This window comes from Epinephelus moara, chromosome 20 (assembly GCF_006386435.1).
Source record: "Epinephelus moara isolate mb chromosome 20, YSFRI_EMoa_1.0, whole genome shotgun sequence".
NCBI classification, from domain to species: domain Eukaryota; kingdom Metazoa; phylum Chordata; class Actinopteri; order Perciformes; family Serranidae; genus Epinephelus; species Epinephelus moara.
In genome coordinates, this window is record NC_065525.1 from 44,560,420 (window position 1) to 44,584,885 (window position 24,466).

The following is a 24,466-nucleotide window of genomic DNA, read 5'->3' on the forward strand; positions in this document are numbered from 1 at the left end:
AGTGCTCACTAACACAGATTTAGACAGATTTGTGAACAATATTTGTGAGAAATGGTCTTTTGTGTGTATAGAAAATGTTTTAGATCTTTGAGTTCAGCTCATGAAAAATGGGAGCAAAAACAAAAGTGTTGCGTTTATATTTTTGTTCAGTATACATTATTGATATTATAATAAAACCAGGGAGCAAGTGAAGTCATTATACCCAACTGCCTTAGATTTCTTCTTCTTTTTTCAAAATCATGTTCTAAAGGCTGAAGCTTAACAACAAATACTTGTAGTGTGTGTGATCTTTCCATCCTAACACAACAAATCCAAACAGTTTCAAAGAATCCCTTCAGCAATGTCAGAAACTACAAACAGAAACATGAAGAGCGCTGCAGTGGATGGTGTCAGTGTGAGTCAGTTTTCCAACAGAATAAAAACATGATGAACTTCTCGGTCCTTCCACCTGAGGGTGTGGTCTGCAGTTGTGGCACAGTTTGATTTTTAGTTGAGAACTTGCTGCTCAGCGTTTTCCTCTCCAGCTGCAGGTCTGGATAACTCCTCAGTGTGACTAAAGGAAGTTTGCATTCGCTGTAACTGAGACACTGACGGCTGATTTTTAAAACTGATTTTCTGGGACCCATTTTAAAACAGTCTCAAATTAAACAGCTTATCTTTTCTCTCTGTTATCGGCTCTGAAGGTTCCACTTGTCTCTGGCTTCAGGCCAGCTTCCATCAGAGCTGTTTTATCTCCGATTGTCATTTTAGACGCCTCTGCTCATCACAGATTTGTGTAACGAGGCGCTGTTTTCTGCCCAGTAAGCAAACCTCCTTCAATTTTCCCTCTGCTTTCATCTCCTCTTTGAGTCTCGCTGATATCAAGTTTAACAGATGACTTGTTGGACGGTGTCTTGCTCAAACGGCACGGCTCTCTGTGGTGAAGGTGAAACCACAGTGGGGATAGTGAACAGGAGCTTTACAGTACCAACTTCCCTTTCACTTCCACCAAGTTATTAAGTTTACTCTGCTGTTTTATTAATAAAAATACTCTTGCTCACAGCCGGATGAGACATTTCAAAGCTTAGAACAACAGAAGACGAAGCTGGAGCCTATCCCAGCTGACATTGGGCGAGAGGCGGGGTATATCCTGAACAGGTCTCCAGACTATCACAGGGCTGAGACAGTGGGTCATGCAACATGATTTATTCATTGACATGTTTTTATGTTTGCTGATTTAAATGTTTTAAAAGTTAACTTGATATAAATTAAAATGTTGAATTTCTTTTCTTTAAAAAAAAAAAATGTCCTTGCAGATGGACTATGATAGTAAAATGATGTCCTAATATCTTTCCAGCCAAAAAGACACAATAGATGAAAAATTTGTGAGGGAAAAAAAAAAGTTTTCCCATTGACTTTAATACAGTCAGAGAGATATATGTAGCAGCATCTTGTGGACATTAGAGGAACTGCAGCTGAATGACCTGCAGCTTGAACTCTGACATCAACCAAACAGCTTCTCTCCTCTGTAATTGGTCGAGAGACACGATGAAGTGGCTGAACAGCTGATCTCAGACCCTCACTCACTAATTGGCTAATTACTGTCGTTCATAACCACCATAGCTGCTAATTGGCTGATCAATGCAAAACTGAGCTTCCTTTAAAATCTACTTCTCCAGAGTAGACCTGCCCTGCTGTGTCTGTCCTTCACCTTTTGACTGCTTTATTGATTCTGCAGCTCTCTGATTGGCTGACTGATGAAACTATGTTTTTTCTTTCTCAGCTGGACAACGTGGACGAGCAGGCGGCTCAGATCCGCAGAGAGCTGGACGGAAGGTTACAGCTGGCCGAGAAGATTGCCAGGGTGAGAAACCCGAACTCAACATGTTAGATCATTTTTAAAGCTGCACTATTCAGTATTTTAATTTGACTGTTTAATGTGAAAGGTGTCTCTTGTTGGTGGAGCCAGAGAGAAGAGCTCTATGGAGCTTTTCAGCCTCTTTTAGCTCACCGTTTTGGTTTTACTTTTACTGTCTGGTTCAGTCTCTGAGTTTCCAACAGCAGCAGCAGTAGGCAGCTGTTTTCAGCAGAACAAGCTCTGATAAACCCACTTTACACTCCCTGCTCAGCACCACACAGCAGACAGACACAGCTAAGCCCCATTTCCACCAAACCCTTTCAGTCCAGAACCTTTGGAACCAGCAGTAAGCCTTCAGACATGGTACCTAGACCCTCAGTCTGTTCAGACAGTCCCCTTAAATGTGGGCGGGGTTGTTGTCACTCACTGCTCCGTCCAGCACTCGCTGTATTTCCTCATCAGCGGAGACACAGATGGAAGTCTGCACCTGGTTTATCGTCCACAGAACGAGGCTGCACGCCCACATTTTCAGAACAAAATAGAACAGGCTGCAGTGAGAGTCTCTCTCCATGGGATATTTAAAAATAGCAGCTTTGTGCATTTAGTCCTTCTCAGGCAAGCTCAGGGGTTTAGTGTTGCTGTAGCCCACAGGAAGTGAGGATTAGAATATATTACCTTCACATAATCCGCTCCAAATTAATCTATATTTTTAAAGTCATTACTAAAAGTGTGTGTCATATAAAAACTAAAGTGATGGTCAAAGTTGTCACAGTGAAATTTAAGGTGTGCTGATGGATTCACGTCATCAACTCATGCACTGAGTAACATTACAAGTTAACGTTCCACCTAAAACCAGAGTGACTGTCCTCTACTGACCAATCAGACTGCAGGGTTTCTAGCTCCACCTTTTAGTACCAGATCTGTGTGCTAGGTACCCCAACAGAGGGGGGACAAAACATGGGGACGCTAAGGAACGCTTCTGTTGGTACCATCCACAACTTTACACTGTGGAAGCAGAGAAAAAACCTACCGAACTGAACTGAACTGAACCGTACTGCTCGATGGAAACAGGGCTTTAACGACTAGCTGGTGAGGAAAGTGGAACATGAAGCTGTCAAAGAGCCAAATATTTTTCATTCTGCTGCCCTCAAGTGGACAACAAATCTATTAATGCAGCTAAAAAATGTCTTTGCTAAAATCATGCTTTTATTTTCCAGACTTAATCAATTCACTTGACTCTCTAGACTGGCCTTTGTTGATTGTAAAAATAGATGCACATCTCTCTTCACATACTAACAGAAAAAAAACCCTAATTGTCCACTATCCACCACCCAGTAGACTAACAACACTTTTTTTCCCCAATTAAATTTTCTCCTTCATGAACAGTGTTTCTTTGTCAACTGGCTCCTTTTCACATACAGGGCAATCAAAAACAGCACAAATAGAAGAATATATCCTGACTAGAACAACTAAAAGTCTTGTTATATTTTTTTGGAAAACAGAGAGCAGAGTTGTAGATAAAACAAAGTTTGGAACTCTGTCTTCTTTCTGCTGGCGTCAGATTTTTAACCGCCAAAAAATTCTTCCCAACTGGTGAAAGAAGTTGCTGTGAAGGGAATGTGTTGGTGATGAACTGCGTCTGACTGTCCGTCCCGCAGGAGAGAAGATACCCAAAGTTTGTCTCTGCTGACATGGAGCCTCTCTACGTGGAGGAGCTGCGTTCTGCAGTCAACCTTCTCATGGCGAACCTGGAGAGTCTGCCAGTGTCCAAAGGAGGTCCAGACTTCAAACAGAAGCTCAAACGCTCCTCCATGAACAACTCCTTCCTGGACATGGGAGATGAGGGGGACATCCTGTCCAAGTCTGATGTCGTGCTTTCGTTTACTCTGGAGGTCTGAGTCTTAACTGATTTGTTCTCCTGGTAGTTGGCTGAAAAGATAACTGCTGGAACTATTGTATGATTTCATGACATGTGACATGTTCATTTAGTTTTCCTGTTAAGAAAAAATACAAGAAAAGATGAGGTAGCAATGCATAAAATCCTGACAGTTACTGACAGTAATTGGCACCAATGCTGATCATTTATTAATCTTTTAAATCATCTATGAAGTAAACTGAGTTTTAGACGGTTGATTGGATAGAAAGACTTAAAGTAAAGATGTCACCTTCTATGTTTACAAATTTCTAAATTCAAGTTTTTTGATATTCTGCAGACAGTATCATTCAGAGAAAAAAAATGGCACACTCACATGAAACAAGTAGTGTGAAGAGGTGCCATGTTTTGTAATTCTCTGCTGGTGTTTTCAGATTGTGATTGTGGAGGTCCAGGGTCTGAAGTCTGTGGCTCCGAACCGGATTGTTTACTGCACCATGGAGGTGGAGGGAGGAGAGAAGCTGCAGACAGACCAAGCTGAAGCCTCCAGACCACAGTGAGTTCTACCTCCTCCTGCTGTGGTTAAAACATAAAAATCAATCATCACATTGCACTGCATCTTGGATCACAATTGGTTATCAAACTAGTTATGGTGTCACAAAATCCTTTCATACCTATTTATGTGTCTTGAACTGAAGTTCAAGGTGAGCGCAGAGAAACTCTCCCATTTCAGCACATTAATGTGGAAGAGGAGTTTTGTTGTCAAACTCTGCACATACATCATTCTGCACAGTGAAGGTTAAACATTCAAGTAAGGTCACAATAATCAGCGACCCACGGGAGGCACCCCATTGTTTCCTTATAAAGCTACACTGGGAGCAACAAACGTGTGTTGACATCAGCAGCATGAGAGCCAGTTACATTACCTGTTAGCTGTTAGCAGCTAGTTGCCAAAACCAACAGCTGACGGAGGTTGCACTGGGTTACATTATGATGCATTCAAGCTCTCTTCGGTAAAAATGAGTACTGGGTGAAGGTAGGCCGACCAAACGTCCTCTTTTGCCCGGACATGTCCACTTTTCACGTCCCGTCCGGGGGTTTTTAGAAACTGATGATAATGTCCGGTTTTCCGTGTGTTTGTGTGTGTGTTAGAGTGCGGCACGGGCCGCATATTTGTGTCCGAACCCGAACCGAGTCCGACATTATTTAATGACCAAAACACTGAGTTTGTGTCACACAGTTGTTATGGTTACATGCTATTTAACAGGGCGGACGTGCTCAGCGGAGAGGGAGACCTCCGTGTTTGAGACGGGAGGCGGGAGGCGGGAGGTCCGACACTTCCAGCGAGAGGAGAGGGAGAAATAAAACAAAATAAGATAAAATAGGAAAAACCTGTCTCCCTCTTTTATTTTATTTTCAGCGTTTAATCAAGGCGGAGGCGGGCGGCTGGAGGTCCGAGACTTCCAGCGAGGGGAGAGGTAGAAACAAACAGCCAATGTGTGTCTGTGTGTGTTATGTTCAGGTGTTGTCACGTAAATAACAGTGCCCAAGCAATAAACAGGACAGACAATAGGATTTTATTTATTTTTACACTACATTTTCACTGAAAGCTGACCGAATCCGACCCGAGCCCGAATACAATTTATAGCTACATTTTTGACCAAACCCGGCCCGACCCGTCGGGTACCGTCGGGCTCGGATCGCCACACTCTAGTGTGTGTATGTGTCCCCTATTGGGGCCTATCTGAATTTCTGTCTTTGAGAGATATTATTTTGTAATATAACTGAATTTTCTATCCATACATATAAATTTTAAATATATTAAAATTATAAGGCATCTTTGAGTAAACTGCGAGTATCATTTAAGTAGGCTATGTCGTGGTCGGGCCGAATGTCCTCTTTTTTGGAAATCAAAATATAGTCACCCTAGGTGAAGGTTAATTATAAAGCTCTCATCATTTGTTCCAGTGTAATCTTTTTAAAGACTTGAATAAATACAGCTGTTTGATGTTTTCACAGCACTATAAAATAGATATTAGAGAGGAAGTTAAGATATACTGTGTATTATAAAAAGGGATGAGAGTCAGCGCCTCTAAGATTGAGGCCATGGTTGTCTGCTGGAAAACAGTGGATTGCCCCTCTGGGTTGGGGGAGAGTTACTGCCCTAAGCAAAGGAGTTCAAGTATCTCGGGGTCTTGTTCATTAATGAAGGTAGAATGGAGCATGAGATGGATTGGTGGTTTAGCGTGGTGTCTGCAGTGAATCCAGTGCTGTGGACCGTTGTGGTGAAGAAGGAGCTGAGCCAGAGGACAAAGCTTTTGATTTACTGGTCCATCTACGTCCCAACCCTCACCTATGGTCATGAGCTCTGGGTAGTGACCGAAAGGATGAGATTGCGGATACAAGCGGCTGAAATTAGTTTCCTCCATGGGGAGTCTGAGCTCAGCCTTAGAGACGGGGTGAGAAGTCTGGAGGGAGTTCGGAGTAGAGCTGCTGCTCCTTCGCATCTAAAGGGGTCAGTTGAGGTGGTTCAACATCTGATCAGGATCCTCCGGGGCGCCTCCTGTTAGAGGTGTTTTTTAGGGCTGTAGTCAACCAAAGAAAATCTTTGTCGACTAAAGTCGCACATAATCTTGAACTAATCGATTAGTTGTGGGAAGAAAAAAATCTGCATGTTATTTTACTTCTGCGGTGGTGTGTCTGTGTCACTCTGCAGTTACACCTCCAAAACACTAGTCAGCAGTGGAGGACCGTGTTAAGTGCTGTAAAGTTTAGTTCAAATCAAACTTTATTTAAATAGTTGATTCAAAACACACGTTAAACACACATTAAACATGGCTTAATAGAGACAATTTCAAACACAAGTACACAAATTAGCTTCACTATAAATCGCAGCATTGACAGACAAACACTTGTCTTTATCTGGACACATTTCCCCCACAAAACACCCCCATTTTCACAGGTAACTTAGCCTGTCCCCCCACCGCAGGAAATAATGGATTAATCCTGGAAAGCTGTTGATGTAGCACTTTTCTCCTTATGAAAGTAACATGGCGATTATTTGACCAATTTGGTTGGACGGAGCATATCGACCAAATAATCGACCAGGAGACTACAGCCTTAGTGTTTTTGGATACGTCCAACTGGTAGGAGGCCCCGGGGCAGACCCAGAACATGCTGGAGGGATTATATATCTCATCTGGCTTGGGAACGCCTCGGTCCTCCAGGAGGAACTGGAAAGTGTTGTTGGGAAGAATGGTGTCTTGAATACTTGGGTCACCCTGCTGCCCCCATGATCCGGTTTCGGATAAGCAGTTGAAAATGGATGGATGAATAAATGGTAAAAAAGGCTTTTGAAGCAGTTGAGTTGAAATAATTTTGTCAAAACAAACTGATTCTGAGGTTTAAATGAACTTCCACCCTCTAATTTTGGATTTACACTTTCTTCTAGCTGTTGATTTTAAAGCACTCAAACCTGTTGCCTTCAGCTGCTGCAGCGCTGTATCTGCTGAATCAGCCCTGCAGCAGCTTAATATGGTGTTACAGCATAAAAACATCTAAAGGCTGAATTAGAGACATGAACAGTGTTGAGAGCTGTTACTTAGTTTACTGGAAGCTTTGTGTTTACAGCCTGCTGTGCTTCACTCTTGACTCCTAATTGGATTACCGTCTGAGCTTTTGAAGATGAAATGAACACGCAGACGTCGGTGAAAAGCCTCCTTAACACGGTTACCTGAAACTGAACCACAGCAGAGACACAGCTTTGAAATGCAAGCAGTGCTCTGTGGATCGTAGACAGAAGAAGAACTCTACGCTTTATGTAACGGGGGAAGAGTGACCCTCAGCTCCCACAAACACCACTATCACCCGCCCTGGGCGATGTTTCTCATTCTGCAGCACAGGCTGATACAGCGAGAAGATGAGCTTGTTATGTAACAGTGATGGGAGTCGGTGTCTCCTCATCACATACAAAACACACACACACACACACACACACACACTGGTTTCTGGAGGAAAGCCCAGCTGAGCTCCAAACCCTCTTTATGTTTCTGTTTGCAGTCCCAGTCAGACCTCTGATGTTTTTCATTACATCCAATCAGGGACTGAGTCTCACCTGGGACTTGACAGGAAGCAGGTTTATGAGCTCGTCTGGTGTGTGTGCAGACTTGTGGCCCCTGTGAGGCTGTAATGTTCATTACACCCCAGAAAACTAAACAGTGGGAGCATCTCTATTCTCACTATTGGTGGGATATAAAATGTGAAGTTTGTCCTGAGGAGAGGTCGTGCTGTGACTTAAATCCAAAGGTTTTATTCTCTGTACGGTGGCCTTTTTAGGACATCTCAGACTCTCAGCTTGTCGGGCTCAACTCTTCAGCAGGACTTGGACTCAGATGACCTTTGAGCTGAATACTAGAATAACAAAGCTGCCATGCTGAAAGCCAATTTAATTGTCTGCGAGGGTCCGCTTTGGTCTGTGTGACGTAATGTTTATCTGCTCGCCCCAAAGTTCGTCACTGCACCGACTGTATGCAGAGCTGTGTGTCAACTGTGCATGCTCCTCATCTCCCGTACCAATTTCCTGTCACTGATCCTGATTAAATTTTCTATTTTTGTGTTTTACTTGTTGTTCAACATAAAACAAACATAGGAGCTCTTCTTGCTGTCACGCGTACTAATGAATATAAAATTAGATAGAATTCATTGTGCAACAATTATCTGATAATATTTCAGCTGTTTGCAGATGGAGGAGCCCTGTCAGTAGTTTGGGAAAAATAGGAAAAAGGCTTTTTGGGCTGCATGGGATGTCTTATTGCAGTACCATGTTCGACCACTGTGGCCATATTTAGCTGTTTTAATACACTAATGGTTAACATGATCAGCAAATTAACACAGAATCTCACACTTAGTTTGTCAGGCTCAGCCATACACTGTCAGACTTTGCTGGACTTTTTGTGTAGGTTGGGCTAACTTGTAGCTAACTAACTGAGGCTAACGGGAGCTAAAGGTACAGCTTAGCTTCAGTATAGCATTTTTTGTTTCTTTAGGGTTGTTTCCTCAAGAGCCAGGTCCTTTCTAACTCTGCAGTTAGATTCAGGCCGATGAGCAGCTCCACTGGAGCAGCTGTAGGTTAAGGGTGTTGCTCAGGGTCACCTCCATGGAGATAATGAGGGAATGCAAGCACCCACACAGACCGATCTGCCTGTCCAGAGATCAGGATACTCAGGGAGCTTCTGGTCGCAAGTCCACCTCTCTGACCTTCAGGTTCCTCGGGAATCATGTCTGTCATACTAAGTTAGGATTTCCAGTGCAGCTGTGCTTTGGCTTAGCATGTAACATTCATATGACCATATGGTCATGAGGTAAACAGTGGATGTTGCTGTAAACAGTGAGTCCTAACTTCATGACAGTGTTCACTTCTCTGACCTCAGGAACATTTCACTCTGTCTGACATCCCATGTGAACACGCTTGTTGATTATTTGGTTCTGTCTTCACTCAGTATTTCCACATGTTTTCCTTGTGACCCGGGGCACAACCATTTCTCTGATCGGGCTCAACAACAGATAATAATATGAAGTGTAACAGTATTAATATTTAAGCCTCTGTGCCGGCAACAGCCGCTGCTGGAGGCATTGTGTTTTTGGCTTGGTCCTCCGACGTCCCATTCTCATGAACGCAGTATCTAAATACAGAACGCCATGAGGGACTTTCTTCAAATTCAGCACAAACATCTATTTGGACTCAAGGATGAACTGATAAGAACGCTGACACGGGGAGAACATGTGGAAGCACCTGGAGGAAACCCACACTGACACAGGGAGAACATGTCAGAGCACCTGGAGGAAACCCACGCTGACACAGGGAGAACAAGCAAACTCTGCACAGAAGGGCTCCCCCACCCCAGAGTTTGAACCAGAAACCCTCTTGCTGTGAGGTGACAATGCTAACCACTGCCGTGTAACTCAAGAATTCATACAGTAATTATGACACCATTTCACACAGACGTATAACAGGATAAAATGATGAAGTGAGGACACTTTATATCCAAAAGGTCAAAGGTCAACTTCATTTTGACGTCATAATGTTCTGCATAAAACACTTTTCTGGCCATCACTTAATGTCCTTATCTAGGAACAGAAGGCGATAACTTTGGTCAGATACTTGAACGGGTGACGCTAATCTTGGGTGTCCGCCTTAAAACTGTGCTGATTGAATAGATGTCCAGTGCCGCAGGGCGGGAAAGGAGAGTGTGAAGCATCCATGTTTTTACAGACATGGACGTAAACTGTAAGTGCAATACGACTGGTCTGGGGACGCATACAATTGTGAGGCAGTAATTCTACTTAAATACTGTTGTGCAACCATCAAGTTACACAGAAGCAAAAAAAAAAAAAAAGATTTATGATGGTAATCAAATGAGAATATATTCAATAACAGAGTGAGAGCAGTTTCAGAACTGTAAAAGTAAAATATATGTCTCACTTACGAATAAAGAAAACATTGAAATTAACTGTATCAACTCTGACTTCAGAAAAAAAATATTTCCACTTCTGTTTTCCTCCACCTTGAGGGTCTGTGTGAAAAGCTTCATTGTCCATTGAAAAATGAAAATGCTTTCACTTCCTTCACCATGGCGTCGCAGCGTGCTGGCAGCTGATTATCACTCAGGGCTGCGTGGCCACGTTCTTAGTGGCAGTTGTTGCTCTTTGGACGCCCGTCGGACAGTGGGGGTCTGTACGGTAATGAGGCTGCCCTTTCACATGCTCCAGCTACTGCTGGAGATTTTTCTTTCTGACAGCCCCTCTGCTCGCCAGAATCACCAAACAGAGCCAATTAGAGGAGCACAGCGTCACCTGACGACCCTGTTGGTCAACAGGGATCCTGTGCTGTAACCCAGCCTCACTGCAGCTCCTGTAACCTTCACTGTAATTAGCCCGCGGCGCACACTGACATCTCTCATCTTCAGTAACACACCCATACACTTAATGACATCGTAGTTAACCATAATTACACGGACAACACGATTAGCTGTGATTACACTGTCGTCCAATTGCTCTGATGACTCCTGCCGTTGTCGCGTAACTGCTCTGTAATCACTGAGGACCTTTTCATTAGTAACACCCTTAATTATTCTGTAATGTCAAGCATCTGTGAATCGTTTAAAAGACCGAGCCACTGTTTCTTCATGTTTATTACAAATCAAGTACGCTCCAGATATAAATTTTTTAGACTCCCTCTGGGCCTGTTTCCATACATTATGAAAATGAAGTAGCAGAGACCTGACAGCACACTGAGGTACAGTCAGGATTATGAATTAAATCTTTTAATTTTACCCTGTAAATAAAGTTTGTTTTGAATCATTTTGCTCCTGTTTCACCTGCTGCAGGGCCTCACCCACAAATCTAATTCATCTTCTTCCAAAATATGATGTAAAACTGAGACTTCACATGCAGCCTAGAGAGTTTTGATTGCAAACAGACTCTGAGATGAAAACACAGTTCACTACATGATGTACTGACGTGCCTCAGAGCCAACACTAACTGATTCTAACAGACAGAATTCTACATTGTGTGTTGAGTCCATGGGTGGCATGGTGGTGCAGTGGTTAAGTGGTTGCAGTGAGTTCAGACCTGCGTGTCTGGTCAGCTGGGGCCCTTCTGTGTGGAGTTTGCATGTTCTCCATGTGTCAGCATGGGTTTTCTCTGGATACCCTGGCTTCTTCCCACAGTCCAAAGACATTGATTTTAAGGCCCAGACACACCAGACCAACTTCACAGAACTAGCCGCAATGAAACCTGACAATTGCGTTGCCCCATGTCGTCTGTGTCTCGACCAAATCTTGCACATAAACACACCACAGCTAGAGTAAGACTACAGCCGAAGGTCAACCAGTACTCATGTTCTGCGCCTGCATGAGAGGAGATAATTCTCCACATCAGCAGACGGCGGGAGTCTATGTTTGTCATTCAGAAAGGGTTACTGGACGACTGACGCTAGTTAGCATTTAGCACATTATCAACATAAATTTGTTTTGATATCACTCAGTCTTGACTTGAGTCGGATCATTTACTTTCCTCACTTCCCTTTCTCATCTTGTGCACTTAGCCGAACTGCCAGTCAGAGTGATTTCAATCAGCAACGGACTCTTCCGTCTACAACACTGATTAAACCTGCTGAATCGTCCAAAAAAGGCTGACAGGGGCCAATGAGGGGCAACAGTGAGGGACACACTGCACTGACTAGGGTGACAGATGCTCATTGACAGCCCAACCTAGAAGGACAGCTGACCGTCGGCTTGGGAAGCTGGGCTCAGCCTTAGAGATAGGGCGAGGAGCTTAGACCTCCAGAGGCAGCTCGGAGTAGAGCCGCTGCTCCTTCACATTGAAAGGGGCCAGTTGTGGTGGTTCAACAAATAAAACTAATGTAGAAATGTGAAGCATGATATTTCAATTGACAACTTTGTCATAATATTATTATTTAATCATATACACTCTTATTTAACTCAGACTTTTCAGGCGTCAGGTGCGAAAATCAATAATTTTTTTTTTTTTTTTTTTTTAAAGATATTTTTAGGGCATTTTGCCTTTATTGGACAGGACAGGTAAGCGTGAAGGGGGGAGAGATAGAGGGGATGACATGCAGCAAAGGGCCACAGGCTGGATTCGAACCCAGGCCGCTGCGGCAACAGCCTTGTACATGGGGCGCCTGCTCTACCACTAAGCCACCGACGCCCCGAAAATCAATAATTTTTATCTCAGACCAACAAAACCAAACAACAGCAGAGAATTCACCTTAAAATTTGTCCTGCAGTCTGTTTTCACCGCCGTCTGGTTTTAATGTCGTTAATGCTTAAGGTCAAGTTGTGAAACCAGACGAGACACAAAGAGAAACTGTAACAACAGCCGTCATTATGTCATCGCTCACGTTTGAACTGTTATCTCAGGTCAGTGAATACGTGAGGTCAGAGCTGTTTGTATCTGTGTCTGTCCTCTGTCGTACAGACCTCACGTCTGTGATTACTTAAAAATGTGTGTGTGAAGTGAACACACCTTTCTGTGCAATGTTGCCTTGGAAACTGTGGAAATTGAACACAGAGCTCGGCTTTGCTTCTCAACCGCAACAAGTGAAGGGGTCACTTGTCATTTGTGCACCACACACACACACACACACACACACACACACAGATTCATACTTTAAATGACAGTTTTGACGTAAGGCATGTAATCACTGGAGCGTGGCGGCTCTTGGTGTGTATAATGGCCGCGTCACAGTCGTCCTGAGCAGAAGGCGTCACTCTGCTCCATTAGAGATGAACAGTAAGTGATTGTTGATAACAGCTGACACTGATGGGACTGTTTACTGCCTCTGGATCTGTGACTAAGACCTGGTGTGATGACTGAGCAAAGTTTGCAGGGTTACCTCTTGTTAAAGTCAACTTTGCTGTCCTTGATGTCAAAGTCATTGCAAATAAGAATGAAGACGCCTCGCCCTGAGTATGCAAATGTAAAAAGTATGAGGTGTAAATTATTATAATGTCTAATCAGTAGCTACACTTTGGGCTTTGTTCATGCTGTTGAGAACAAAAACAGTGTCAGATTCACATGTGAAGGCTCTCTGCTTGTTGGGCTCATGACAATTGTGAGACCTTAAAGGAATCCTTCACCCCCAAAATGACTAATTTTTATATCAGTTACTCAACCTGTGTTACATTGAATTTGTGAAGAAAACCTTTTTTTTGTTCTGGCTTGCCTCCACGGTAAACGTAGAATCAGAAAAGTGTTGATGAATTGAATTGAACAACAGCAAAACTCTATCAAAACATCTGTTTATCAACTCTCACACAACTCACGCAGTATAACCCAAGTCACACTTATCAAGCTGTACGCTCAGTACTTTCCAAACATAAGCAATTTTTCTAAAACAAATATAAAACCAATAGTGTGTCCTAAATGTGCCCAGGCAAGCACGCGCTACTCGTCCACACATGAGACTGTTTGTGCAAAAGCATTTTAAAAGTTAAAGCAAGGTTTATACTTCTGCATACCTACGTCGCAGAGGGCTTTGCGGAGGCGTGGCGTCCCTCTGCGACCAACGCAGAGACACGATGTGCACCTCCAAAAAATTGTAATCACCATCGAGGCAACGCAGACTGCAAGAGCTATGATTGGTCCTTCAAACTACATCATTTCCGGCATTTCAAAGGGCGTACAGACCACCGGCACAGTCACCTCTCTCTTTGTTGTTGTCGTAACATTTGTAATAAGAGCATTTGTTGTTCAATGTCGATCATTTCGAGCTCCAGCAACAGTCTTTCTCTCTCGGTTGCCATCTTCATTGTGACTAGAGCAAAGCCGGAAGATAAACAAACAATGAACAGGCAACTACCACAGACGTCACAGAGTCTAGGTAGGTATATAAAAGAACACCGCGCCCCCAAGCGCTTTGGCGGGGAATTGCATAGCGACATAGACCAACAGGATGCAGAACTATGATAGGCACACAGCAACTGTGTGCACGTTGCGTTGAGTGTACGCAGAAGCATAAAGGAACTTAGAGTGTGTACGTTTTCGGGTCTTTAGTGGCGTCTAGTGGTGATGATTGCAGACTGCAACCAGATAAAAACTTCTCCCAGCTAGAATTCCTTCAGTGTTTATTATTCAGGAGGTTCTTACTGGGAGCCAAATTATCCACAGAGGTCTCCTCCTCTCCCAAACAAATGAAGTTTTAAAAAATTACTGAATATAGCTGTTTCATGTTTCAATATTTTCCCCCCAACACTGCTAATTGTAGATGGGCTTATAACTAGGGTGGCTGACGCGAAAAGGCGAATGTCCCTATCTAGAGCCAGTGTTTGGTTTTTCTCTTCTGGCCTACTGGAGAAACATGGCGGTGCAACATGGTGATCTTCTGCTCACTGTGTAGATATGAATGTGTCATTCTAAGATAACAAAACACACTGATTCTTATTTTCAGGTGATTATATACTAAAGAAAACATACTTGTTATATGACGTGCCAATTCTGCCAATATATGCCACTCAAACCTACACAGTGGACCTTTAAATAGTGAGGTTTTAGCAAAAATGCATGTGTTTGGAAAGTATTGAGCGTACGACTAGATCAATGGCACTTGGATTATACTGCACAAGTTGTGTGACAGTTTGTAAACGGGTGTTTTGATGTAGTTATGCTGGTGTTACAGGTGGTTACCTTTTACTTCAGTTCCTCAAGACTCTTCCCCTCTTTTGCTATTGTAAATAACTGTGTAGTATTCCTTCAAAACTTGGCAAAGCAAATGCCATCTGTACTGGAAAGAATGCTACTTGTGAGTCTTTTGACAGACAGGATGTGTGCTGCAGCCTGACAGTGTGCATTTTGATGGGCAGACACAGTATGGTTTTAGCTCAGCCCCTGTTCTTCTTAGAATCAGTCCGGCTTTCTGTTAGATCTCTTGTCGTTCGGCATACAGTTTGAAGGAAGTCATGACGGCTGATTTACACCCGGAACAATCATAGATGTTGCTCTCAGTGATACTGTTGGATTTCTGGCAGATCAGAAACAGTTTAAGGAGTTCCACAGTCAGATTTCCCTCATGGCTCCTGTCAGAAGATCTGTTATAAACTGCAGTGAGCTTGTTTTGATATTGGTGGAGGAGCATTTTACATGTTGTGACTAAAATTGTTGTCTTGACTTAAAATTAAACCTGAACATGTGCAGCAGAACAGACGGAGCAGACTGTCTGCAGCTTTCTCCCATCTGCTGAAGAGTTGCACAAAATAATTCTGCCTTTTTGGCTCTCATCAGTGTTGTTGTGGATGTGGTTGTTTTATTGAATAAACTTTATTGGAATTGTCAACACTCATCAGGCTGCTGTGCCTTCGTTCAGCAAAAGCAGCCTCGTTGTGGCCGCTCACTTGATTCGTATAGTTTGCATAAAAGAGTCACAGTTTGGGTCGTGCACACAAGCTTATTAAAATGCAAAATGTAACTTAACAAAATAAATAAAAATGCACAGTGTCTGCCGAGCTTTAAAGAGGATCCTTGTGTCTTTCAGGTGGGGAACTCAGGGGGACTTCATCACGACTCACCCTCTGCCCTCGGTCAAAGTGAAGCTGTTCACAGAGAGCACCGGGGTCCTGGCTCTGGAGGACAAGGAGCTGGGCCGGGTGAGAGTCCGTCTACACCACACTGTACCACACACACAACACACACAGCTGTAGACACAAAACACACAGCAACACAAGATGTTTGTTTATCTATGACCTGAGTCAGATCACTGCTCAGTCTCTTAGATACAGTTTGCTGTAGGAATATTAAAGTTGGTGTTAAATTTTGCAACTCTTCAGTTTAGTAGTACTACCTGCACCAGAGTCCTGCACGGGTCCATTTTTGAAAACTGGCAAAGTCCTGCATTCAAAACCATCTTGCCGTGAGGTGACAGTGCTAACCGCTGCACCACCGTGCCACCTCAGTGGAATAATAAGTACAGTACTTACCTCTGAAATGTAGTGTAGAAGAAGTATAAAGTTGCAAAAAATGGAAATAAATTACAAGTACCTGAAAACTGTACAACAGTGCAGTACTTTGGTAAACGTACTTAGTTGCGTTCCACTGCTGATTTTAGATGTGGATTTGTTTTGAGGTCTTTCAACTTGCTCAAAAGTGTTGTCTGCAGGTGGTTTTATGACCGTGACATCCAAAGTGGTAAATCAAAGGCAGCTGAACTTGCTTTAAAGGTAAACTGTGCAGGAACAAAAATGAGATACACTCCACTGTGCCTTTTGCCTCGCTATATTTGGGTTTTCTTCAGCGCAGGTATTCGTAGCCTTCTCCTGGAAACATGCTGCGCACGGTCCGCCACATGGTCCCCACCTTTTCATAAAGTCCCTGCCTCACCTGTGCACCGTCCCCAGGAACTTCCCAAACACAGCAAAATAAAAGAAAATAAAAAAAATACAGGCAGAGTCTCTGCAGAAAAATACACCGCTACACTTCACTATGAGAGTGGGTCATTGAGAAGCATTACTTATTACCTGTTAAAGTGATGTCTTTGTGTCATTGAGACATAAGTGACTTTTACATCATTTTCCCCTCCAGCTCCATTCAGACATGACAAGACATTAACAGAGAGAGCTCCATGCTCTCGCACCATTTGGGAGAGTTGAGTAAAAAGTTAGGATAGTGAGGAAGAAGAGGGTTTTCTGTTCTCTGTCAGGCTGCATCACAGATGGATTTTAAAACTGAACATGGTCTTGAACACCATTGTGAGCGTGAAGGACAATCGCCTCCACTTCTGTCGGCGATTTCATATTAGTTCAATCATTTATTGTTATTGAGCCCAGTTCAGACCAAAGATGAAACTGTTTTAGAACGTTGCAGAGAAAAGTTGCAGCGGTGTGAACTGGCAACTGTGAATCTTTACAGTCTTGTTAGCAGAGGAGAAATAAAAAATCTATTAACCAGAACAGGATCCCTGAGGAGTTGATGAGATGTTAAAATCAGCTGTAACCTCCCTCAGAGACATGAAGCCACCTGTGTAGGGTTAGACCTTTTAATTACAGACTGATTGAACGGTGAGAAACGAAGTCGGCCAGTTGCACCAAGAGTTCAGAAAGTTTCAGACGTCTCTCATGATGTTGGACATGTTAACATGAGTCACACACACAACCAGTTTGTGTAAGCAGAATTCTGATTGAGATGAAGGCAGACAGTTCGGACTGTGTGTGTGTGCGTGTGTGTGTGTAGCTGCTGTTTGACCATGTGAAAATACAACAGAGCCGGGACTTTCCAACATGTGATTTTAGGGGAAATTTAAAAAAGTGGTTGAATTTCCACTACCTTTCTCCCTTCCCTAAATTCAGTCCATTTCCACCACGAATAATCATCCAAACGTGTCTAGAGAGAGAAACTGATCGACCAATCCAGAACAAGATGTCTACCTTCAGTACAACAGTCACAGTGCTGCAGATGCAGAGCACCTACATCTATGATATAGGTCACAAACTACAAACTAGGGATGCACCAATCCAAGGGTCTGTTTCCCCCAAATTAAAACCCATATTGCTCGGTGCATGGAACTCACAGAGTGCTCCAGAAATGAGTCCTAAAGCCTTAAAAAGTCTTAAAAAAGAATGTTGCTAAAAAGTAATAATAAATACATTTGTATAGAACAGTTCATACAGCACGTGCAACTCAAAGTGCTTTACATAATAAAAATGAGAAAATCCAGATATATAAGACAGTATAAATAGAACAAATACATAATCACACACACACACATAAAAAATACAAATTAGTTTTGATACCAGTTAATTAAATAAAAGCTTTCGTGTAAAGCTATCTACTGAATAAGAGAGGTCGTCTGTAAGGCTGTTTCAGAGACAAGGATCAACGACACTGAACGCAGCATCACCGTACTTTATAGTTCTACTCTGGGGTACACTGAGTAGACCAGAGTTGGAGGATCTGAGGGATCTGTAGGGAATGTATCTGCCCAACATATCAGATAAACAGTCAGGAGCCAGTCCATGAAGAGATTCAAAAACTAAAGGCACAATTTTAAAATGAATTTTAAAATGAACTGGGAGCCAATGAAGAGACTTTGTTCTACGACATAAAATACATCAGTGAGCACCCCACTCTTCGATTTTAAACTTTTATGTGTCGTAAAGAAGATGGTTGCTCACAAGTGGATAAATGAAACTACAGAATGTCTTCACACCAAACACGGCTCTACAGCCACGTTGTCGTGGCAACGCTGAAGTCATCAACTGTGCTGTAGTTCGTTCATAGCCCAGTGTTGGCTTTTTCCTTTGGCAAGTGCATGTATGCTTCAACAATTATAAAAGAGATGTTAATTTGTGAAGATTATCTTGTTGAAGAAAAGGTGTAAGTATCATAAACAGAGCTTACTTTCTGCAGTAATACCAAATCCAACAGACAAATCCCACAAGCTTTCTGACGAGGGAACAAGAGTGATGCTAACTTCCACATCAGCCTACAGAAACACATCATCCCTGCAGCACTCTGTCAGCATCATTTTTATTTAAATATGAAGCCAGAACTTGATGAGGCATTAAAACCTGAGTCTCCGTCAGTGCATGCCTACAACAAAGACGCTTGTCTTAAGGTCTGTCTGGTTGATCTGCAACAGAGACAGTCAGTGTCCTTACTATCTGGATATCGATTATATTCAGTGTGGCGTGGCTTGTTTCACGTTGGATGTAAAAGAAGAAGATATACTTTGTTAATCTCCACACACAGGCCTGAAATACACACACATGCACAAACCTGTGCCCTCACAGGCTTTAAATGGAGAGATGTCAGAGCGAGGGGGCTGCCCATGGGCAAGCACCTCCAGCAGCTGGGGGTTGGGTGCTTTGCTCAAGTGCACCTCTGCAGTGCCCAGGAGGCGAAATGGCACTACTCCAGCTATCAGTTCACACTCCATATATGGTCCGGATGGGGACTTGAACTGGCGACCCTCAGGCTTGCGAACGAGTATGAATGTGAACTGTCATGTTGTTGTTTTTAAGAGACTCACTTTACCGTTTAGGTTCTCTTGCTCTCTCCTGAGGCTCTCTCCGTCTTACAGGCACAAACAGAAGTGTTGTTTTTTTTTGTCTCTAAATCCTAAAACTGTCTGTCAGTAGATGGCTGAATAGACACATTGGTACCTGAAAGTTATCCATCATAGCAACCGTAACTAAGGGGCAGGGGTGTTCTGTTCAGCTGGAAAGCTGTTTGTTGATTTCCTTAAATCTGTGCTCACATATTTCAACCATCATGGAAAACAACACATCATCATCATGATTTACTGCAGCCTCCTGTCACAACCTGACGTGCTGATGTCATTCAAAGAGAGATCACCTATTGGCTGTTGACGGATGACACTGTGATCCCACTGTTAATTATTATCCTGAGCAAGAATGATGGGTATTAGTTGATTGTGTTGTCAATTAAAAAGAGTTCACAGAACTACCACTCACGATAAAAATCCTCTTTGCCCCGCCCCCTCCTCAGGTGGTCATGAACCCAACCACGAACGGGCCGAAGCAGGCCGAGTTCCACCGGATGGTCGTCCCCAAGAGCAGCCAGGACACAGAGCTGAAGATCAAACTGGCCGTCCGCATGGACAAACCGCCCAACATGAAGCACAGCGGGTGAGTCTGCCGGAGTCACAGGGTCGGGTCCTCTACGGGGTCAGGTGTGTTGGGGCTGCAATGTGGAAGGCTTCACAGAGGAACAGGTCTGTGCAGGGCTACATTTCAATATCTCTGTCGGTACCTTATGACAACACTGTTACAGCAGGACTCAAAATATAGGCACACTGTACCCGTCAGAAGCGTCAGGCAGTCGGGCTACCTCAGCAGCCGTGCAGCTACGCAAACCTTTGGTAGTTTCAGCAGACCGCTCCAACTCTGATTGGGGAGAAAGATGCGTATGATTTCTGACCGTTCTCACAGCGGTCACATGGCCAGTGATCAGATATGTGTCAGATTTAGGAGCACATATGAAAGTGGCCCAGATCTCATTCCTGTGTCCACACTACTCTGAAGAATTCAAATCCGTGTCACAAGATTAATGAAATCAATTTTCCCACAGTAACATGAACGTAGCCTTAAGTCTTCATGACTGATTGATATCATCCTCCTTGTTAAACAGACTTCCCTCTAAAATTAAAAAGTTTGACATTGCCAAAAGCAGGGCTGTTATTCTCTGTGCTAACGGCAGCCGCGCTCTCTCAGGCAGCTGTGAGAGCCGTGCACGACAGAATTACGCAGACTTTCTGCCAGCTTTCCACAGGAGGTGGACGCTGTGATCCTGCCAGTTCCACTGTGGAGAGGAAAAGTGTAAAAATTATTTTGTGTATTTCATAATTCCCAGAGTTACATAACTCTAACCTGTTGAAGAGAAAAATCTCAATCGTGACAGAAAGTCAGTCAGAAAAGTTTATTGTTTACACTCTGATGTGCAGTGGTGGACGTTCAGACAGAAAACAGCTCTGTGTGTGTGTGTGTGTGTGTGTGTGTGTGTGTGTGTGTGTGTGTGTGTGTGTGTGTGTGTGTGTGCGTGTGTGAGTTTGTGCGTGTGTGAGTTTGTGCGTGTGAGAGTTTGTGCTGATTCAGGTCCGATGAGGAAGCNTGTGTGAGTTTGTGCGTGTGTGAGTTTGTGCGTGTGTGAGTTTGTGCGTGTGAGAGTTTGTGCTGATTCAGGTCCGATGAGGAAGCTGCAGGACGTTCAGTCTGACTAACAGATCGATGAGTGTGAAGGTTTATCAGACGCTGCAGATGTCAGTCAGTGATGATGTGTTTACTGAACAGAGACGTATTCTACAGTGGGCAGAGCTAACAACATTTTTTACGTTGTGTGGAAACTTCCAGACTATCCTCAGCCAAACACAACACTTCCCTCATGCTTTAAAACAAAAGGAGGTAGAGGAGTTTGTCCACCGCCCGCAGGGCTGGATCGATCCTCCTCTCCACATGTTGAAGTGTCTGAGCAAGGAACTTAATCCCAGATTGCTCCTGATGGTCGACCAGAGCCTTGCATGGCAGGCTGCTGCTGCCTTCTGTGTGTGTTTCTTTGTTTATTTTGATTTCTTTCTATTAACACATATAAATACATTCTCTAAGACACAGTACATAATTTGCAAAGGAACGTCAGGAACCAGGAAGTCCCACTGAGATTGAAAGTCTCTTTTGAAGTGAGCGAGGTTAACTCTGGGTTTTCAGTACTACGAAGCTGGTTCTCTTTTTACCGGGATAAATCACCGTGGTAACTGATGCTGAACAGCTAAACTGCTCCGGAGCAGATGAACGTCAGGGTATCGGATCACAGCCTGTCACCACCCCGACCTCTGACCTGTCAGGTCACTGAAGAAAAAGCTGTCCATGAACAAACGTCCAGAGGTAAAAAAGAGAAACCTATATATTGTTAGAGGTCAGCAGAATCATTTCATTGGTTCAGGGCTCTGTTTCCACTGGTTTTCACACAGAGATCGTTTACACACTAAACACATGATTTTAGCTGTAATTTAACTTCTGCAAAGTTTATTTTCATCCACAATCAGTACGTTTACATGGACAGTTTAATTCCACTTTTAATCGGAATGAAAGGCCATTCCAATTGAAAATTAAATCCGATTAAAGGGTGTGGTTTATTCCATTTGTCATTCCGAATGAGAGAATGTTGTGTGCATGTAAACCCTCATTCCTCTTTAAGTTCATTCCGGTCTTTCTGCACATGCTCGTTTCCTTGCCCTTCTGGCGCCATGACGTATATAGCGCGCATAGCAACGGGCTGAGATAGAGCAGTCGGACTCGTTGCACTCACCGGTTTCCATTCGCCACAGCACGGTCTTCTATCTCCCTTCTTCGACCTTCTACCTCCCTTCTCCTCCTCAACAGACGAAGCATTAGCAGAACAAGGTTGTTGTCGTACTGCTGCTTCAAGAATATAAGCAAAACAAGCCCGAAAAAGGCACTAAGAACGGCGTCGTCAAGCATCTTGTTATCCGGAGCGAGGACTACAGTGTTTTCTTCCGGTAAACGTAAACACGTAACATCCGCCCCGCCCCCTATCCAATCAGAAACCTTCCCTGCCCCAAACCTTGCATGGACCCGAATAAAGGCGATTAAACTGATCTCTGTGTAAACCCTCATTCAGAATGAATGTTTCTCATGTAAACTACCTGGAAAGACTTTAAATCCGAATGATTTCATTCAGATTTATTTCATTCTGAATGAGAAGCCATCATGTAACCACACCCACTGTTAATCAGCTCCTGTTATTATAAATGCCACATTACCGTCAGACAGACGTCATCAGTCATTAACTAGTCTTTACTTCAGCAGCAGAAACAGTCTGGTGTTACTTTAAAGTGTTTATGTGACATATTCAGAGGAGTTTCATCATCGTCACACTAAACAGCAAAACAAACCCATGCCCATAGCTCAGTGATACCTGCACGTCATTTAAGTCTCGGATGACGTTGCTGGCAATTAACAGTCCCGCCTCTTTCACATGAACACGCTCATGGATGGATATGAAAACCCAGAGTTGCCTGAACTAGTTGATAACCAGCTTTGTGGCACCGGCCATCCAGATGGGTGTGACGGGTTAGTTGAGCCAGATAACTAAAACATATCCTGGGTAAGTTGAACTGGCTCCGTAGTACAGGCCTCTGGTTGATGCAGCAGCCAATCAGAAAGCATTAAAATGCAACAAATACAACATATAAAACAGAAATCCACAATAAAACAACAACTATTCAAACACAGTGACCTCATGTCTCTGTCACCACACTCTGCATGACGCCCTTAAATTCATCAGTGGATTTAAGTGTTTCTAATTTTAAATCTTTTTGAAGATTTATCCGTCAATAATTTTACATATAATGAAAAACAAAACAAAGACATACTTCAGCATCGTGCTTGACAACAATACACCCCCAATACACTAACACACTGTTACACAATAAGGCCTGAGACAGTGTGTGTGTGTGAAGGGATGAATGAGAGGCAAAGATTGTAAAGGTTTGTAAAAAGCCCTTTAGATAGAATAAATGCAGTGTGTGTGTGTGTGTGTGTGTGTGTGTCAGGGTGTCGTGTGAAGTTTGTGCAGGCTGACAGCTTCACCTGCTGGTTGAACGCAGGAAGCTCAACCTGAGGATGTGATCACATGATGGTGAGATGATGAGAACAGCTTGTTAGTTCCTGTCTGTTGAAATCCTGCTGAGATCTGTCATCATGTAAACACACACATCAGAAGCAGGACATGATGCACACACTCTACTGCATTAACTGCATTACAGTTAATTATTATATAAATTATGCACTGCAGAAATGTGATCGTGATAATGTGACATTTATTATTAAAAATTCAGAAAGTCTGAAAAGTCTAATTATTAAAGATGAATGTATTTCATAGTTTTACTTGTGGAAATAAAATTCAAAAAAATGTGTAATAACATCACTGATGTTTATTTACTGTTTAGACAAACAAATTATTATTGATAGTAAATAAGACTGAATTTCTTCTTCTTTTAATTGAATCTTCATTTGAATCATGACAAACAAGGTGTTTGGCCCGTGGCTTCAGCAGGTGCTCAGGAAGCCTTCAGGTTCATCATGGGCGAGTAGCGTTGTCTGTAACGTTTCAAATGAGGATTCAATTCAAAGAAAAGGCAACTCAGCCTTCATGTGTTCAGTGCATCTGTGTATTAAGTGTCCATCTAATGTTTCCTGCTGTCACCTGCCTCACGCTGTGAGCTCTGACAGCTCTGTGCACGGTGCATGTGCTCTTGAATGAGTTCAAACAAATTATACGTTCAGTTTTTCTGTGAGTGATGGGGGAAAGCTTTCACTGTTGCTTTTTAAAGATTTACATTTTTACAAAACCAAAATTATTAATTGCTGCATATTGTGTCAGATTTAAGCAAAACTGCTAAAATATGTAAAACCTACTGAGGCAGCATGTGACGTGTAGTTCTTACTGTCTACCACAAGATGGCAGCAAAACCTTGTGTATAAAAATCCACAAATCTGTGTGTGTGTGTGTGTGTGTGTGTGTGTGTGTGTGTGTGTGTCAAAGACAGCCCTTTCCTTCACATTTTGAGGTTGTAGTGTTTTACAGTAAATACACACATAGTAAGAGACACTCATTTCTGTATCAGTAGCTCCTTTAGGACCCCTCCATGTACACTGCATATAAAATACTGATTTGTCCGTCTGTAGTTTTTCAAGAAATAAAGGTTC

The 24,466-nt window shown here is 43.1% G+C and overlaps 1 protein-coding gene across 2 annotated transcripts in view; it reads left to right on the plus strand.

Moving 5' to 3' along the window:
• cadps2 (Ca++-dependent secretion activator 2) overlaps positions 1–24,466 on the plus strand; it is a 633,342-nt gene that overhangs the window by 450,490 nt on the left and 158,386 nt on the right. For both annotated transcript variants that reach the window (XM_050072844.1, XM_050072843.1), the window contains exons 4-8: positions 1,763–1,843; positions 3,496–3,729; positions 4,145–4,266; positions 15,763–15,874; positions 19,731–19,870. In XM_050072844.1, coding sequence (XP_049928801.1) covers positions 1,763–1,843; positions 3,496–3,729; positions 4,145–4,266; positions 15,763–15,874; positions 19,731–19,870 — 689 coding nt within the window. The remainder of the gene's footprint in view (positions 1–1,762; positions 1,844–3,495; positions 3,730–4,144; positions 4,267–15,762; positions 15,875–19,730; positions 19,871–24,466) is intronic.